At 44.2% G+C, this 19671-nt stretch overlaps 1 protein-coding gene across 1 annotated transcript in view; it reads left to right on the top strand.

Moving 5' to 3' along the window:
• TGFBR3 (transforming growth factor beta receptor 3) overlaps positions 1–19671 on the top strand; it is a 188211-nt gene that overhangs the window by 119546 nt on the left and 48994 nt on the right. The window contains exon 5 of the mRNA XM_012790895.2: positions 16863–17046. Within this exon, the coding sequence (XP_012646349.2) occupies positions 16863–17046 (184 nt within the window). The remainder of the gene's footprint in view (positions 1–16862; positions 17047–19671) is intronic.

Below are 19671 nucleotides of genomic sequence, written 5' to 3'. Positions count from 1 at the left end.
TTTGAGTGAGGGATAGGCAGTGGGAAGGGATGTTGGTCTCTGAGGTTCGGTTGCCAGAGCTGGCACGCAAAAATACAGAATGCCCAGCTAAAGCTAAATTTCAGATACACAAAAAATAGTTTTTTAACTATGCCCATGCAATATTATACAAAAAATTATTCATTGTTTGTCTGAAATTCAAATTTAACCGCATGCCCTGTATTTTATCTGGCAACTCAGTGGTAACTCAGGATTTTATTTCTAGTTAGCACCCTGACCTGGGTGTCAGGAGGCCTTGGCTCTACCTCTAACTAGTTACACGTCACTGGACAAAAATCACTTAACTCCTCAGGCCTCAGTTTCCTCATCTCTAAAATGAGGGGGTTGTACTAGCTATAAGTTCCTTCCAGCTTTTAAACTCTTTGATTCTTTGATAATACAACTGCTAGATATTATATCCCAATTTAATTGGAAACAGAAAATGGCAATCTGAGCATTGCCTCTTCAGCAAATCCAAGTAAATATCAAGGCAGGGCAGCTGAAATAAATGAGAGAAGCCAAACTCTATGCTATTGGCTCTGGATTAAGAACAAATCAAAACTTAATCCTAATGAAAAATGTAAATTAATACCAGGAACATGCTTAATATTTAAAACCAGTTTTGCATTTCTAAGAAGGGAAAAGGGGTGGGTGAAGAAGCTAGGCTTGCCAAAATCTGGTTTATTCCTTTTGCTTAAACTGGAGGCAAAAAAAAAAAGAAAAAGGTCAAAATATTTGGGCCTCTGCCACCAAACCACAGGCAGTTCTCTGGTCTGCACTGAAGTTTGGATGACTGACAAGGCTCAGTGAAAAACAAGTGCTATTTGTTTTCCTGTGCCTAGTATTTAACTGGAAATCAGAAGGCTAAATTTCCAATCAGTTGTTAAATAGCCCCAGATGTGTGCTCGGTGCTGCTCTAGGCAGGGACATGCATGGCCCGTACTACAGCGCATGCCCAGTTGCTACCTTTCAGGAAGCCAAGTAATGCGTAACTAAGGGTTGTAGTGTCCAAAACTGCCCTAAGAATAACTCAGACATTCAAGTTTGCTTGTGGAGGAGGGAACTTTAAAAAAAAAAATCCACTTCTGTATGCTATTGTGTTGCATTTAAAAATCTGGAAATAATTCTTTTCTTTTTTAATTTCTTCCTTTCCCTTCTTTGGCAGTTCCCCCTCACCGTGTTTAGAGAAACCACAGCATTAGCATACCTGATATGATGGTTTATGGATCTACTTGTTCATGCATCCGACACTCAGTTTTTCCTGCCCGTGGGATGCTGGGAACAGTGCTAGCTGTGGAGGATTTAGGGAGAAGTGGAGTGAATTGCCTGCCCTTAGGGAGCTTCCCATTATGCAGGAGAGTTGGGTAAAAACTGGGAATTGCAGTTTACTGTAATAAGTACCATGGTTGGATCTGGACATTGGAGAAAATGAGAATTCTCTTCTTCCAAATGCAATTCAGGCAGCTTCCTCCCTGAGGCTGACTCCGAGGAGCAGCATGTGGTGGATGGGTCAGGGTTGCAGATACAACACAGCTTTTGGGTCCACCAGAAGTGTCACCGCTATATTCTAGGGGTCTGGATGCACCATTTTGAGTTTTCCAGTGAGGTCTTTCCCCAAACAAATTCTGTCTTGAAGACAGAGTAAATAACTAAACGTTTTAAGATTGGTGGTGGTTCTTCTTTTTTTAAATGTCTCTTGTGGAATGACTCATTGTGTCCTGTGGGATATTCCAAGTGGTGTGTACCATGCATTTTTATTCCAGAGGCTGCTCATCTGTTGGTTTTGTGGCTTGTCCTTAAGAGCCTTAATTATAAGGGGCTTGATCCTCTCATGAATTGGGGTCAATCAACTACCATATTTCCTAGGAACGAGTTTCTGGCCCCTTTGTGGTGAGAGAGCTCTTCCTAAACATCACTATTGCAATTAGGACATTGGAAAGAGGCCAAATTCAGCTGGTAAACCTGGTCCAGAAAGGGCTTTTGAAAGACTCCCTAGGATTTATTCTGACTCGCTGGGTAAAGGCTGGTGAATGTTAGTGAGTGAGTGGCCTGTGGCCCTTGCGAGCTCTGCCTGGGTGTATTTTTCCTGAGCAAGACATCCTGTCCGGGAGGGTTCACACAAGTGTAGACTTTTCCTGGCTCTAGCTGGACTTGTGTCATGTCTGTGTGCAGGCATGGGCCCCAGCCCTGTGAAGGCTTTGCTTTCATTCAACAAATTAAGGTCAAATAAACTTGCTTTCACTGAGGAGGGAAGGTTGATGTTTCTTCATGTAGAGTCCCATGACGTCCTTTAAGGCTTCATTGTCAGGCTTATCTGGTAATCTGATGCATCTGCCCTTCCCAAGTGTTGGGCAATTGTATCAAATCAACGTTGCCTCCTGGTGCCCTTGGCTGACGTGGTAGACAACCTCCAGAGAGCTATTTGATAAAAAAAAAAAAAAAATGTTTTGTAAAGGGAGGTTGCAGCATATTTTATGTTCATGTAATAGTAGGGTGAAAAATCTGTCTACTGGGAGACTCTGGGAGGCTGACTTGAAAGCCCCTGGCTGTGCCTTAGTCCTCTCAGTAGTTGCAGACAGTGATGTTCTCCATGGGTGTCACACTCCCCGTCTCAGAAAGCGACTGCAGGATGCCCCACTCTTTCCAGGGACAGATTGTTGGGTTTATTTGAGGCAGCCTGGTTCTCGCACCTCAAGTCCCCATTATATGACTCGTTGGCTTGGAAGCTGCTTCTGATTTCTGCAGGGGAGGAAAGAGTCCCTTTAGCCTTTCTTATTTCTGTGTCCAGGGTGGAATTTTGTATCCCAAGATCTGCTTTTGCCCTTGGTTCCTAACATCTTCTTCTTAGAAGGCCTGGGGTCTTTGTTGCAAATGTGGGCTCTTAATGCTGCTGTGAGGAGTCACCACTGGTTCGTCTCTGCCCTGTTGCATTTGGGTGGTGAATGACGAAGTGTGATACTAGGGTCCAGGGTGTACCTGGAAGTCAGGGGCTTATCTATCCCCCTGGCAGAAGCCCACAGAGGTTACCACCCATTTGATCTCCAGTCCTTTCATCTTTATCAAGGAGAGCCTATTCTTGAGATTCTACAGTTCTGGGTGTGATATGGGCTGCAGGGTGGTTTAGAGCTGCTGTTTGGAACCCAAACTGCCCCAACCCTTGAAAACAGAGTTTTCATATCCTTTTCCAGAAGTTTGGACAAGAAGGCTGTGGTCCTGCCACATGAGGAATGAATCATGGCCTGTCAACCTCCAGATCTGTGAGCCAACTCTCATGGCCTATTGTGAGGATACATATACATGTGTGTGCGTATTCAGCTAGCATGTATAGGGTGTGCCAGGCATCCTTCTGAACCCTAACATAAAGGACCTTATTTAATCTTCACAATAAGCCTGTGAAGTAGTTACTATTATTATCTTCATTTTATGAGGAAACTGAGAGAAAGAGGTTAACACATGTATGGTTACACAGTTAGTAAATGGTGGCTATAACCTATATAAAGTGCTTAGTATAATGTCTAGCACATAGTAAGTGTGCAATAAATATTAGCACTAATAATACTTTCCAGAATGGAAAATGGGGACCTCATTGGAGTCACACTGCTGATTCGAGGGCATGAAACTCTGGTCTCTGGTCTGGAGCCACTAATGACTGTCCCAGGTACAGGGCTTCAGAATTGAATCCTTACAGCCAAATCAGGGCATCAGATCAGGTGAGCAAAGGTCTTGGTTCAGCAGTGTGTTATGAATGACTTGTTTCAGTACTGGGATCTAGGTCATGCCAATATTTCACTTGGATAAGGATTTTAAAACTGTTTCTTGATCCGTTTCCCAAGAATGTTTTCCCTCTGGGCTCCTGGTTGAACCATCTCTGGATCAGCTCCACCAGGATGCCTTGCTTAATATCTGCATCTGTCCTTAGCCCTCTGGGCATCATTTCTTCATCAATGCTAGATGTGTTCAGTTCCGCTTTCTTAGCTTTGGCATAGGAGACCACCTGCGTCATCTTCAGAGATTTTTAAATGTAGACTGGAAAATAGGGGAGTGCACAACATTGTAGTCTGCTAAGAGGGCCCTGCCTTTGCTTGAAAGCCAATTTTAGGAAGCTCAAGGGGGTCCAACCAGTCGTTTTGACCTGGAGGCCTCACTCTCCATTCCTGCCTCCCAAGGAAATGTCCTTTAGAACCTCTTTGTTTCCAAACTATTCTTAGATCTGTGGTTGCTGGGCCAGAATACGCAGCTCCATGTCTCCTGGGGCTTGTATCAGCCGTTCACAGGAGCTATATCAGTCAGGGTTTATCCAGAGAAACAGAAACAGCAGGGGATATATATGAAGAGATTCACTACAAGGAGTTGTAATTGGCTTCTGTCATGTGGGGACAGGCACGGCAAGTCAGAAATACACAGGGAGGTCTTCAGGAAGGGTGGCTGGTACCGTCGGACGTGCATGGAAGCTGCTGTCTGCAGGTGGAGTTTCTTCTTACTCTTAAGGGCTCTCAGTTGATTGAATCGGGCCCACCCAAGTTATCTAATACAATCTCCCTTCCTTAGAGCCACCTGATTACGAGCTTTAATTACATCTACAAGATACCTGCACAGCAGCATGTAGACGGGTGTTTGATTGAATAACTGGGGATGATAGCCCCATCAAGTTGACATATGCAACTGACCAGCACGGAAGTATTTGCATCTTAAGTTGATCAGCTTGATATTCTTGCCATACTATGTCCACTATAGTCTCTATTCAACCATTTTAAGCTCCCTGGTCAATTTGTTGTTGTTTACTATAACTTGCCTTCTAGCCAAGCCATTGTGTTGTTTCTGTACTAGTCAATCCTATTTCTGTCTGCCCTTCTATTCACTTTCCCCTTCGCAGCTCCTCAGGCTGCTGGGGAAGAGGGGACAGAGGGGACAGAGAAGAAAACAACTCAGGGAGAATCTCTGCAAAAGGCAGAGAAGGACAGTCTCACCACCGCCTTGCTTTTGCACTCTCTTCAGAGCCTGGGCCTGTTCCTTCACATTTGCCTACTCAGTCTTGGTGGAAAGCTTGGCTCAGGTTACCCAGGTCCTTGCTGACCTGTGAGCTGGTTGGTTCCCTCACCAAAGGGAGGTGACCTTTCCGAGCACATTCAGTGTCTACCCTCCCATAGTGGAACGAGCATAGTTTCAGAGTCCAGCGAACAGTTTGGATCTGCGCTCATCCTCTGCTAAAACTACGTCATCCTGTGCTTTACCTAATTGCTCAGAGCCCCAGTTTTTTTCGTTGTCAGATGTGAGGAGTCAGAATCTATCAAATGTGTGCTTAGTAAGTGTGCAGCTTTTATGATTAACATCTGCCAGCAGGCCGGGCGCTGTGGCTCACGCCTGTAATCCTAGCTCTTGGGAGGCCGAGGCGGGCGGATTGCTCAAGGTCAGGAGTTCAAAACCAGCCTGAGCAAGAGCGAGACCCCGTCTCTACTATAAATAGAAAGAAATTAATTGGCCAACTGATATATATATAAAAAATTAGCCGGGCATGGTGGCGCATGCCTGTAGTCCCAGCTACTCGGGAGGCTGAGGCAGAAGGATCACTCAAGCCCAGGAGTTTGAGGTTGCTGTGAGCTAGGCTGACGCCACGGCACTCACTCTAGCCTGGACAACAAAGCGAGACTCTGTCTCAAAAAAAAAAAAAAAAAAAAAAAAAAAAAAAAAAACATCTGCCAGCGTTCTATTAATGCAGGGCCTGGGGAGGCTCCTATCTCCCCTACACTACTAATTCTGGGTTTGGGGGCTGACTCCCTGGTACAGGACTAAAAAGAGCTCTAGAGTGAGACACAGGTCTGGTTCCGTTGTCAACCCTGCTATCTACCAGCTCTGTGGCTTGGGCAGGTCCTTTAGCTTCTTTGAGCCTCAATTTCCTTATCCATAAAATGGAGCTGAGATTATCAGCTTTGATGAAGAAGAACTCTATAAAGAGAACTCTAGGAACCTATTGGGAGCCAGGCGTATGTAATACTTTACTTTGTCCCCTTGAACCTTGCTTGGCAGATTGGATGTAACTTAAAAGAGAAAAAAATAAAATAAAAAAGTCCTTCCTAGTGAGAGGTTCCCCGGGAACACATATGGAGGGCAAAAATAGAGCAAGGAATGTGGCAAGTAATAGCAATGATGCCAACATTTTATTTTTTCCTAAAAATCACCCTTTAGATGGAAATGCACTTTAGATCAAAATGCACTTTGAATTTTGGAGCAAGCTCCTCTTAACGTCATGCTAACATTGGAAAACAAGAAAGGGTCAAGTTAGGAGTCTGGGGATATTATTTTGTAAAGCTGAGGAGTATCCCTGTGTGGCCTGGGACTCTACTTTGGAAAATTGCATTACAAAGCAGCTCACACTTCATTAATTTGGTAACCTGTGGGGACTGAGTTCATTTTTCAGATGGAGCGAGATCTTTTGCTTCTCTTTGTGTGTATATATACTCACATATACTGTTGTTCTTGTAAAGTTTCCATGGGAGATTAGAGTATTGCTTTTGTCTTAGCTCATGTTCAAGTTCGTGCATGTTTGTATTTGGAGAGCAGCATCTCAAAGCTTTCCTTTTGGACATGTGTAAACATGTAGGGCGTTAAGAACACACGGCTGTTTCAGTCCTTTAGTTTTTTATATTTCAGCAAAAATAAAAATTAAAAACAGGATGATCATCATGAAAGTTTTGAGAAAAATTAATAGTTGAATATGTTTTAAGTCATTTTATTGGAAGAAAGCAATCTGGTTTGGGATACAAAATAAAATCACTCAGGAATTTTTAAATGGTTACACGGATTTGTGTTTCTTCAATGCCTGATTGTCAGATACCATAATCACATGGCTCATGAATATGTAGCTTTGCAAATTATGAATGTAGGTTCATGGGCATGGAAGTTATTATTTCTTTGAAATAAACCTTTTTTTAAAAACAACATTGAGTCATGATATATGTTAATAGAAAACATGTTTCGAATCACATTTCACATCATGTGCCTTCAGAGGAAATAGGCAAGTACAGTCCTCCCAGGAATTGAGTAGAAAGAACGTGTGATTTTCTTCTTTCAGAATGCAGGGTTCAATTCTCATTTGGAAGGTAAATATTTCTGTAATGTTCCAGTAAGTTTGTTTTTGCTGTACTTCGTGTGCACAAAATATATGAAAGCGTAAGCTCCGTAATGCCTTTCTGTGTGGGGGTTGTTATGAGTCCTAGGGCCAATCTGTAGATCCTACTTAAACCTAGACATAGATTCTAGAGAAATACCTATCTTCTTTACTGTGTCTTTTTTTCCCCACCTGGAATTGAGCTATAAAATTCTTAGCATGGCAGGTGTTTCTGCTTCAGGTTTTCTTTGCTTTATTTGTTTTCCTTTTTCTATTTCCTTATTGCCTAAGCAGATAACTCCAAGAAGAGATTTGTTTGTGCAGAAGTCAGGAAAAGGGAAGGTGAAAACTAAAAGTTGGGTGTAGGGCAAGACAGAAGACGGGGAGGAGCTGCTCCTGATTGTGCAAGTGTTGAACTTCCACCGATGCCAAAGCCATGGCCATGTGGGCAGTTGGGTGTGCGAGCTAGAGTAGCCCCCAGGGCCTGTAACCTGAACTGCAGGCACACACCCAACCGATAGCTCAAGTTCCAAATGGACCACAGCTGAGCTCTGGGTGTGTGTGCATGCGTGTGTGTGTGTGTGTGTGTGTGTGTACATGCTCATGTGTGCATGCGTGTGAGATTCCTGGAACAGATTTCCCTCTGAGATCTCAACAGGCTTTTCTTTATCATTGGGGAGCTATGGCTTCTCTTGTTTCACAAGGCCCCTTTTTTTCTTTTCAGATGTGCAAGGAGATGACTCCATCCATGACTTGGCTTTACTCCCTCCCTCGAGGCTTTTCCTCACCAGTGCTGGGAGGAGATTCTTGCTTATTCTTCAAGCAGTCCCATTCAAGCTTTATGAAATTATTTAGAGTTTAAATAATATCGTATCTGTGCCTAGAGCAGTGTTCCTTAAGTATGCATTGGATCACAGGAGGTGGAGGGAGGATTATAATGTAGTTTCTGAGACCTTATGTTCCCCACCCCCCACTGTCCTGGAATCTGCATGTAAAATACCTTCTGTCTGTGATGCACCTGTCTTGAGGATCCCAGTTTGGGAAGATCTTTTCTTTTCTTGAGATCTTTTCTTTTCTTTCTTTCTTTCTTTTTTTTTTCCCCTCAGACCTTACAGGGATGAAGAGATGTTTTCTTGACATTGATTTGTGTTGAGCCCAGACCAAGAAACGGATGGATGGATGGACATTATCAGTTCATGAACATGTTCCTTTCTTAGGGTCATTGAGGGAGGGTGTAGAACAGCCCTGTCTAGTAGAAATATAATGCAAACCACAAATGTACTTTTAAGTCTTCTATTAGTGTATTTTAAAAAGTGAAATAAATAAGTGAAATTAATTTTAATGACATTTTTAACCCAATAGATCCAAAATAATACCACTTTTTTAGGTGACAAAAATATTCTTTTTTTATTTCAATAGATTTAGAGGGTGCAAATGGATTTTTGGTACATGGATGAATTATGTAGTGGTAAAAGCAGGACTCTTAGTGTACCCATCAACCAAATAGTCTACGTTGTACCTGATAGGTAGTTTTGGGTCCCTCCCCACTCCTCTCCCACCCTCCACACTTCTGAGTCTCCAGAGTTCGTATATCACTCTGTTTGACCGTGCATACCCATCATTTAGCTCCCACTTATAAATGAGTACATGTGGTATTTGTTTTTCTGTTCCTGAAATACTTCACTTAGGAGGATGGTTTCCAGTTCCATCCAAGTTGCTACAAAAGACACTATTTCATTCCTTTTTATCACTTTTTATCTTTGGGGTGTGTGTGTTGTATGTATCACATTTTCTTCCTCCACAGGTCAGTTGATGGGCACGTAGGATGATTCCACATCTTTGTAATTATAAATTGTGCTGTGATAGACATACAAGTGCAGGTGTCTTTCTGATATAATGGCTTCTTTTCCTTTGAGTAGACACCCAGCAGTGGGATTGCTAGATCGAGTAGTAGGTCTACTTTTAGTTCTTTGAGGAATCTCCATACTGTTTTCCGTAGAGGTTGTATTAATTTACATTCCCACTAACAGAGTATAAGCATTCCTTTTTGAACACATCCACACCAACATCTGTTGTTTTTTGAATTTTTAATCATGGCCATTCTTTCAGGGGTAAGGTGGTATCTCATTGTGGTTTTAATTTGTATTTCCCTTGTGATTAGTGATGTAGAGCATTTTTTCATATGTTTATTGGCCATTTGTATATCTTCTTTTGAGAAATGTCTGTTCATGTCTTTTGCCCACTTTTTGATGGAGTGGTTTGTTTTTTTCCTTGCTGATTTGTTTGAGTTCCCTGTGTATTTTATTGATCCTTTGTTGGATGTGTAGTTTGTGAATATTTTCTCCCATTCTGTAGGTTGTCTGTTTGCTCTGTTGGTTATTTCTTTTGCTATACAGAAACTTTTTTTTACCTTATGTAAGTCCCATTTATTTACAAAATAATATCACTTAAACATGTAATCAATCAATGAAAACCACGTGGCCAGTGGTTAGGGTACTGGACCGCATGGCTGTAGAGCAAGGATGGCCTTCCCTGGGCTCCTGCTGACACATGATCGGGGCACTCGTTCCCATTTCTCTATTCCTCTGAATATGACCTCAGAGTCCTCCTTTGCACAGAACTTTAGGTGGGCACTGCCTACTAATTGGACTTCAAGAGTCATTGTATTCGTTAAACATATACTCAGTGATTGTCTTTTTTGTACCCAATACCATTCTAAGTGTTTGAGATAGACCCATAGACAAAGTGGACTAAGATCCTAGCCTGAAGGAGCTTACATTCTAGTGGAAGGACATGGGCAATAAGCATAATAAGTAAGCTTATTATATTGCTATTTTAGCAGATAACAGGTGCAGTAGAAATGGGAAGTAGGTTTGGGGGAACCAGGATTGCTAGAGTGGGGGCTGGGTGGTGGGGTTGTAATTGTACATAGGTCCCACTTAGAAGGTAAGATTTGAGTAGACTTGGAGGAGGTACAGTGAAACTTCAGATGAAACTCAGTTGCCACCTGTGATCTCGTGTGCCCTGAATTTTCCTCAGCACCTTTCATCTGGGAGCATTCTTTCTGAGGTGGGAGGATAGGGATGGGACTTAGGGATGAGGCCTTACAGGGTGGCAGTGTCCACAGCAAAGCTCCACTGTTTCTCCCCACTGAAGACTAGACCGACCAGGGGGAGGTGCAGAGAGAGGCTGTGGTGCAGCCCGACAGGCCTCTGGGTCAGCTGATGTGCTGAGATAAGTGCCAAAACGAAGAAGCACAGTTCCAGGAAAATGATGTCTGCACCCATTAGCCGGGGCTCGTGTGCTTCACTCTGGCTGGGGAGACCAACCTTGAGGCTTCCGTGGCTCTGCCTAGGACTTTAAGAGTTAAAGCTTAAGCACAGGTGTGGAAACAAAAGGGCTGGTTGCCTCTTTTGCTTTTTTCATGCACTTTTGGATGAGGTTGTTGAATCTGATCCAGAAAAAATAATAAACTTGGCTCTGGTTGCCTAGCCGTAAGTTCTTGTAATAAAACTCCCAGCATTGGCAGATAGAGTAATGTTCTGCTCTTTAAAAAAGTCTAGTAGCATAACCAGAACTTAAAATAAAAATGTTGTGCAAGGTTCAAGTAGAGAGAAGAGATGAGCCAGTGTGTGTCTGTCTTAGCATCCCAGGATCTGTTAGACCCTAAAGTGCTTCATGGTTGCCCCTTCAACAAACCCTTGCTAAGAATCGGAGCTCTTGGAGCTCTGTTCATTCCCACAGGAAGACATTTGTCATGTCAGCGAATGTCAGAGGATTAGGTTTTAATTAGTCAGCGGGAGGAAAGTTCAGTGGATGGTGGGGGGAGACACGCAATAACTAAATGTGCCTTAATAATTGGTTTTTAGGTGGAGTTATTAGGTGAAAAATCAAGTCATTAGCTTTACAGCCTGGCCAAAAGCTCATTTCCTGGGCAGTGAGGGAAGCAAGGAGTTTAGGTAACGGGAATGAAGAAATTATAGCATATCTTTTCCTGTAAGTAACAACTTTGAGCTTTCATTCAACCAGTAATTATTTTTTTTTTTCACCGCTTGCTTTTGAACTTGGACAATAACCAGCAATTATTGAGTCCTTGTTTTGTGCCCAGCACTGTGCCAGGCCCAAGAGAGTCGGGATGAATGTGTGTCCCCCTGGCCCTCAAGGTGTTGTTCTGTGTCAAGTGAAGGTGCCGGATATGCTGAAAAACAGTCGCAGCTCATGAGAGAGAGGGGACGGACTAGAGGGACGTACGAGACATGAGGGCAACTCATTGTGAGGAGAGAAGGGAGCCTGGGCGGCCTCACAGAGAAGGTGATACTTGCGGGAGGACGGGGCAGCTAGCTCTCCTTGGGAGCCAGGTGGGCAGAGCAGCCCAGGCAGGGGTGCGGGACATAAACGGCCCAGGACTGTGCGGAGGCGCGGTGTGCTCTGCAGCTGCCGGTGGTTGTCGGTGCCTCTGGGAGTAGTGTGGACTGGAGGGCGGGGGAGGGTGGCAGGTGCGTTAAGATGTTGTTGAATGCTGTTCTGCGTCTCTGTGTGTTTACTTTTTAGAAAGATTGCCCAGGGGACAGTATGGAGGAGGGATAGAGGAAACAGGAGGGTAGGAGGTGGCTGTAACAGTTTGGTTAAGACTTAAGGACCAGAAATGGGGTAGTATTGTGGCAAGGACCCATGAATAAGGTGAAGGATGGGGAAGTTTCTACTATTTTATCCAAATATAAAATTTTGCATGTGTGTGCTCACGTTCTCTCTTTCCCTCTCCCTATATATGTACTTTTAATATATATGTAAAATATATGATTTCACATTTACAAATTGGGACATATTGAGAACTATGTGTTTGGTCTGTGCCTCTTCTGGCATACAGCTCCTAAAACCCTGGTAAGGCAACCTCTCAAGTGCTGAGTGCCTTTTTGTGTGCTAATGACATGACTGGTGGCTGGGGGCTCCTGGGTAGCCTCTGGGTGGGGGCTGGTTGCCAGGGCAAGCAACCTTGTGATTAGAGGGTTGGAGCTTTCAGCCCACGCCCCTGGAGAAGGGGAAGAGAGAGAGGCTGGAGATTGATTTAATCAATCAGACTTATGAAATGGAGCTTCTGTCAGAATCCCTGACCTACCTGGCAGGATTTGGAGGGTGCCCAGGTTGGTGAACAGTGGAGGTGCTGGGAGGGTGGTGTTCCTGCAGAGGGCATGGAAGCTCCTTGCCATTCCTCCCATACCATGCCCTGTGCATCTCTTCCACCTGGCTGTTGTTCCCGAGTTGTATCCTTTCTAATAAATGGGTAAATGAGCTGAGTGCATTAGTTCACACCTATAATCCCAGCATTTTGGGAGGCTGAGGTGGGAGGATTACTTGAGCCTAGGGGTTTGAGACCAGCCTGGGCAATGTAGGGAGACCCCCATCTCTCTAAAAAAATGTTTTAAAAAATTAGCTGGGTGTGGTGGAGTGCACCTGTATTCCCAGTTACTTGGGAGGCTGAGGCAGAAGGATCACTTGAGCCCAGATTGAGGCTGCAGTGAACTGTGATGGTGTGTAGCACTGGGCAACAGAGTGAGACTCTGTCTCTAAAAACAAACAAGCAAACAAGAAAGGGTAAATGTAAGTAAAGTATCTCCTTGAATTCTGTGAGCCATTCTAGCAAATAATTGAACCTCAGGGTTTTTTATTTATAGCCAATCAGTAGAAGCACTTGGATTTTCAACTGGTGGGGGCAGGCTTGGGGGACTGAGTCCTAGCCTATGTGATCTGATGCTATCTCCAGGTAGATAGTATCAGAATTTAATTGAAATACATGATACTAGTTGGTATCCAGTGAGTTGGAGAATTGGTTGGTATGGAAAAAAACACCACACATCTGTTCTCAGAAGTGAACTATTAAAAGTGGTGTGAGTATAAAGAAAAATAAGTTGTTTTTTTCTTATACATTCAAGTAGTTATTTTCCTTGCAATAATGATTGCAACTCCTCACATTAGAAAATTATTTTTCCTCTATTACTTATGTGTTTTGCTATTCTCTCTGTATCTTATGTTCTTACATAAATTTTAACCCAAGCCAGACTCTCATAAGGATGCTACATCATGAAGTTAAAGCAGGGTCTGGAACATTGACTGGTAGAATAGAGGAATGACATAGATGTATCATGACTTTCTTGCATCAGGACTCTTGGCAGGTTCTAGCATGATGCCCTTACAAATATGAGGACAGTTCTGTGGGGTCGCTTTGTAGTTGGTTGAGCAACTTGGGACCCCAGCGAAGACTGTTAATATGCTCAGGTTAACGTGGAAGTGTACCTGTGAATCACAGATTTCAGCCTCGTCTTGTTCAATTTCTTAGGGATATAGATGAAAATGTAGAGGCCATGCATATAAAACTTAGTTGTTTAGTCCACACCTGGAGACCCTGAATCTTGTCCCAGCACTATGTTATGGAGACTACGCTGGTGAAGCTCTGACAACCATAGTGTCTGGGAAGGAGTTGAAGAAGGAGTTGAATGTCGCCTTGAAGAAGTGAACAGGTGATCAAGGTCAGATGGCATCATTAAATGAAGTCTCCTCCCATGGAAGAAAGAGAAAGGAATTCTTTGGTCTGGTAGGCATGGCTAAGACTAGTGAATAAAAGGTGAATCTTACAGATAGAAAGAAAGAACTGAAATCATCTGTCTTGGGAGCCAGTGAGGTCTTCTTTCTGGAAGGGTTCACACAGAGGCCAGCTGTGACCAGGAGTCAGAAGTCTCATGTTCTGGTCTGGCCCTGGGGCTGATTCTCTGACCTTGTGGAGGCCATTGTCCTCTCTGGGGTTTCTGCCTCACTCCTGTGGAGATCACAGTAGCCTACCTCAGGGTCCTGAGGATCAGATGGAAATAACATCTGAACAATACCTGCTAGAGGTCCTGGGGATCGGGGGAGGCCTGTGTCAGCTCCAGCTTTGTCACAGCCAGGCGAGCTGGCGGTCGGGAGAGGATGCTAGCTCACCCCTTGCTGAAGCAGGAAATTTCCACTGACCTGCAGTCAGGGACACCTCACTGCCCCTGGCAGCCTTGCTTTCTTCTTCTTGGAATGCGCCTGAGGAGTGGCAGTGAACTCCATTGCCAAATTCCTCAGCCCTGAGTGTATGAAGCTTATTGCTGCTGGCTCGGAAGACGACGGCGGCCGGCCGGTGTGAGAAGGCATCGGCAGGAGTCATTCCTTTTGGAAGAATCAGCTGCATCACGGCATCACTTTTTAATTACTTCAAGATATATTCCAAAGTTGCTCCCGATTGCTTCTCTTATTTACACTCTTTGCTTTCTTGCCTCGGGAATGCACCAGTGTGATATGTCTCAACTTTCCACTCTGAAAAAAAAACTGTGCTCTATGGATAACATATTTAAACCCCAATTGTAGTTTATAGCTGTAACATGACCGAAAAGTAGATATCCAGGGACACTTGCCGAAACGCTCAGGCTGTGCTGGCGGTGGGACAGGGGCCTCTGGACTACTGTGGATTGTTGTGGTTTTGTGCGTGTGTGTGTGTGTGAGACAGGCCTGATAAAAATGCCTTTTTAGTATAAGTGCTTCTCAGTGAAAAGATTTTACTACAGTGCTCAAGTCAGAACGCCGATGAACACTGTTAGGAGTTCAGCGTTGGCGAGTGGCTAAGCCTCAGCGGGTTTCCACACAGGTGGGCAGCTTATCGTTTGGCAGAAAAATACCTCAGGCGCTTTTTCATATGCAGGTGACCTCAAAATGAGGTCAAAGCTAAATGTTCCGCACTGGTTTTGCCCATGACTGGCATCAGGGCATTTGGAAATCACCACACTGGATGGCACCTCACCATGCCTGGTGCGCAGCAGACGCGTGTGCCATAAGCCGTGCCTCTTGCGAGCGGCTGCGGCGTCCGCCCTGCTTATGAGCGACCGATCACCTCAGAGCTTCCCGCGCTGTGCTCGTTCTTTAGTAAGTGCTAGACCACATAATTTCTAGCACAGAAAGGGCTGTCAATTGGGGGATTCAAACTGGGGATCCAGTAGAGGTTTGAGTGGTGGTAACAGTCAGTCAGTCAAAAGGGATGACAGGATTTCTCAGTTTCTGCCCTGTTGACATCGTGAGTGACTGTTGTGGAGCTGTCCTGTGCACTGTAGGCTGTTTAGCGGCATCCCTGGCCTCTACTCAGTAGATGGTAGTAGCACCTCCCTCCCAGCTGTGATAGCCAAAAATGCTTCTAGACTTTGCCACATATCTCCTGGAGAAAAAAAATCACCCAGGTGAAGGGCCCCTGGCGTAGAGGAGGCTGTGGGTGTCCACACTGGGCCTGTCCTGTAACAGTGCTCTTCAGCCTGTGGATCACTCAGTGCCCTTTAAGGTAGCATTTCTCAAATGTGGCTATTGGAATCACCCATGAACTTAAGACAATTCCGATGCCTGGGCCTCACCCTGGAGGTTCTAATTGGTCTGGAGCATGGCCTGGGCAACAGGATATTTGGAAGCTTTTCAGGTGATTCTAGTCTCCAGTCAAGATGGAACTGTAGCAATAGGTACGTCATGGAATCCATTAAGTACTTCTTTGCCAGCATTTGAAAAATTATGTATATATATAATTGAATATAAGATATTAATGCCTGGCACAATAGCTAGGTAAATACTGTTGTGTGTGTGTGTTGAAAACGCTGCTGTAGGCAATAGAACCACTTATAAAACCACCGCCCTCGACTTGCTTCTTGGTCTAGCTGTTTATAAGCTAGACCAAGCTAGCTGTTTCTAGCTTTCAGAAACTGCTCGCTTTTTGCTAAGAATAAGTAGTTAATGTGAAATTTAGTACAAGATGTTTATGGTTCTGTCCACTTGGAAATTTATGGGCCTTTTTGCCCACATTTTGAGGTTTTACCTTGACATTGATAAATATCACTTATTTTATAAATGCTAGACAATAAAGATGGGCATGCATAATTTTACCAGCAACTAAATTTGATCATAGTATAGAACAAGATGATTTTCCTCCTTAGTATGTGTTAATTATATATATATATACCATGATAAGCTAGGTCAGTGATGGTCTAAATACATCCAGCAAAAATACGGTGCTTGCATAAATCATCCTGAAAGTTTTATTAGGATTAGTTTAACAGCCTCTTGACTTCATTATCTGTGGGAATTTGGGGGTCTTACAAAATAAACTTATACACATTCATCTCACTGTCGTGAAATGGAATAATGTGGTAGAAGACCGGCAACCTTTGGCCATTCTTCTTATCTCAGAGCTCAGGAGAATGTCCACTCTCACTGCTGTGGTGAGTTTGTCGGCAGACACTGCAGCTGCGGAAGACCTGGGAGTCATGTTGAGCTGCTGGTAGGACTTTGGGGTTGCTTGTCCTGACCCTGAGTCCATCATAAGCTCCTGGTAATACTCACCAAGGCTTCCCCCTTGACTTGACATGTATTACTTGGAAGGTTGGCTAAAAATTTAGATATCTGGAAAATAGCAGTAATAATTCTTATGATTACTGACAATGCACAATGCAGTAATTCATCACAAAGTTCTTTCAAAGTTCAGAGGACATCCTACATTAGTAGTTTATCTGGGAGGACTAGGCTTGGGATTATTTATTGAATCAGCATTTGAAAAAAGCTGATCTGCCTGTATAACAAATAGGAGAGATTTGATTGACAGATACCTGTTAGTTGTCTGAGAAGCATATTCTCTAGTTATAATTCAGCCCTGGGTGACTGCACCGTGTTGAATGTGCGATTCTGTTTCTTCTAGGTGTCTGAGGGTTCTGTGGTCCAGTTTTCATCAGGAAACTTCTCCTTGACAGCAAAAACAGAAGAAAGGAACTTCCCCCATGGAAATGAACATCTGTTGAATTGGGCCCGAAAGGAATACGGAGCAGTTACCTCATTCACAGAACTCAAGATAGCAAGAAACATATATATTAAAGTGGGGGAAGGTAAATTTTATGTGGCTTCCGTTAATGACCGATTTACAGTGGTCCGTTATCTTCTTCTCTGAGATCAAGTGGTTAGGGCAAGGAATTACAGAATTATGGAATGCTCGAGCCAACAGGGACCAGAGGGATCCCTGGGGCCCACTCTCCCCCATGTCCTCTCCTTCCTTTTTTCCTTCTGAGCAAACAGGCCTGGTGATAGCCAAGCGAGCAGTGGGGGTGGCATGTTGATAAAGGAGGAGGTTGCCGTGTAGGATTCAGGAGACATCCACACACAGAAGTCAGAAGAAGCAAGTGGTGACAAGAAGGTGAGGGTGTGGGAGGGTGGTGACAACTGATGGAATGAAGGAGCTGGCAGGATGGGTCAACTGGTGGGTCTTCCCCTTCCTGTTGTTCTGCAAATATTTGAAGCCAGTATCAGTTTATGAGGTTGAGACATCAGTTACATTTTGGATAATAGCAGAGGAAAAGTGTTTAAAAATATATTTATTTATAGAGATGGAGTCTTCCTATGCTACCCAGGCTGGAGTGCAGTGGCTATTCCCTGGCACTATCATAGCACACTGCAGCCTTGAACTCCTCCTGGCCTCTAGTCATCCTCCTACCTCAGCCTCCTGAGTAGCTGGAACTACAGGCACCTGCCACGGTACCCAGCTTACATATATTTTTTACTATTAATGCCTATTATGTGGAAAAATTATTGGAGAAAGGAACTGTATGGCCTTGATAAGGGATTGACCATTTTAATTTCGTTTCCTTGCAGAAGGTTATAAATATCCAGTGACTCAATTTTGAAAGCCTATTTTTTTTTAAAAAATTTATCATTCTTTTTTGTTGAGCATATTCGGGACTCCCCCCCCCCCCCATAAGTTACTAGGAAATAGCAACTCTTGTGAATGGGTCCTTGTTTTACTCGGGTGAACACGTGAGCACTACATTTCTGGTCTTCAGCATCCAGCTGCTTTCTGTTCAAGTCTGCAGCTGTGGTCTCCTCCCCACAGATAGCATGGCAGGGAAGGGTGGCTCATTGAATGTATGATCCTGACTGTTGTTTGGATCTGGGCTGTTTTAAAGTGTGTGTGAGACAGGCCAGGCATGGTAGCTCATGCGTGTAATCCCAGCACTTTGGGAGGATGAGATAGGAGAACCACTTGGACCCAGAACTTTGAGACCAGACTGGGCAACATAGCAAGACCCCATCTCTACAATAATTTTTAAAGAATTAGCTGGGTGTGGTGGTGTGTGCCTGTAGTTCCAGCTGCCCGGGAGATTGAAGCCACAGTAAGCTATGATTGTACCACTGCACTCTAGCCTGGGTGACAGAGTGAGACTCCATCTCTCAAAACATGAAAGACAAAATCGTATGTGAAACAGAGCAAACGTGGATACCGATGTCAGAGAGAGTGCTATATGCAGAAGGCCTTATCAGGGGCCTTCACACTCACCCACGTAACCCCACAGTAATCCCAGGAGGAAGATGACATTTCTGCCATTTTACAGAGTGCTTCGTGGAGGGCTAAATGAATTTGCTCGAGTTCATGTTGCTACCAAGTGGTGAAGCCAGAACTCAAACCCAGGTTTCCTGACTCTTGAGCCTAATGCCTTTTGCCTAATGTTGTAGTTATATCTTAGCCAAATAAGCAAAACCTAAAAATGAAAGTGGGCCGCCTAGATGAAATGACTTGTTTAGCTGGGGTAGAGAGAAGGGGTTTTGGACGAAAGGTAGGCTCAGGAACTCTAAGTTTGTTACAACACTCTCGTGGTAGTCAGGTGGTTAATAATAGAGGCAAAATCCCGTTGAGACAAAATGAAAAGTCTTTTTTAATAAAGGTTCTAAGCCCTGGCCAGTGGGCTGCATTTTTGAAGCAGATTTCTAGTAGCATGAAAGAATGTTGATTACCCCTTGGAATTTGTTAAAATAAGAAAATTTGTTATAATAACATTAAGAATGTTGAACTCTGTTCTCTTGACAGTGCGTAAGCTTCTGTGCACAGCAGTCACCTGCTCTGAGAGCAAGGGGTTGTCACTTCACTGGAAATGAACTTAAAAGACCTGGTTGTCCATTCCAGTAAAAATTGGTTAATTCCTCGATAACCCCTTTGGAGTTCCCGAAACTTGACTGTAGCCACCAGTTGGGCACAAGTCGCTGGGCCACACCAAGGAGAAAGCAATTGGGGAAAGTAAGGTTCCTTGTTTGGGTCACTGGACCACAAAGTGATATTTTTGTCACCACAGGTGAGGCTCTGCTGAGCAAGCCTCAGCAGCCACTTGGTAGAACCTGACCTGGCTCCATCCTCCTTATCCCCAGGCCCTAAGCCTCCTCTTGCTCTAACGCCAGTGGTTCTCTAAGTATGGTTCCCGCCCCAGCAGCAGCAGCATCACCTGGGGACTTGTTAGAAATGCCTGTTCTCAGGCCCAACCCAGACCAACCGAGCCTCTGGGGTGGGATCCAGCGGTTGGTGGTTTACTGAGCCCTCCAGGTGGTCTCGATGCTTGCTAACATTTGAGAACTGCTCTAACCTATGTACCTAGAGTAGAAGAAGGGAGGAGTTTCATTCTTGTTGCATCTGGCCTCACTAACTGTGAGGCTTCGAGCAACACTGATTTACCGCCGGAGTCTTGGTTTCC

The sequence above is a fragment of the Microcebus murinus genome, chromosome 2, assembly GCF_040939455.1.
Source record: "Microcebus murinus isolate Inina chromosome 2, M.murinus_Inina_mat1.0, whole genome shotgun sequence".
In the NCBI taxonomy this organism is placed as follows: domain Eukaryota; kingdom Metazoa; phylum Chordata; class Mammalia; order Primates; family Cheirogaleidae; genus Microcebus; species Microcebus murinus.
Note: the sequence above shows the minus strand (reverse complement) of the source record. Positions and strands in the feature narration are given on the sequence as shown.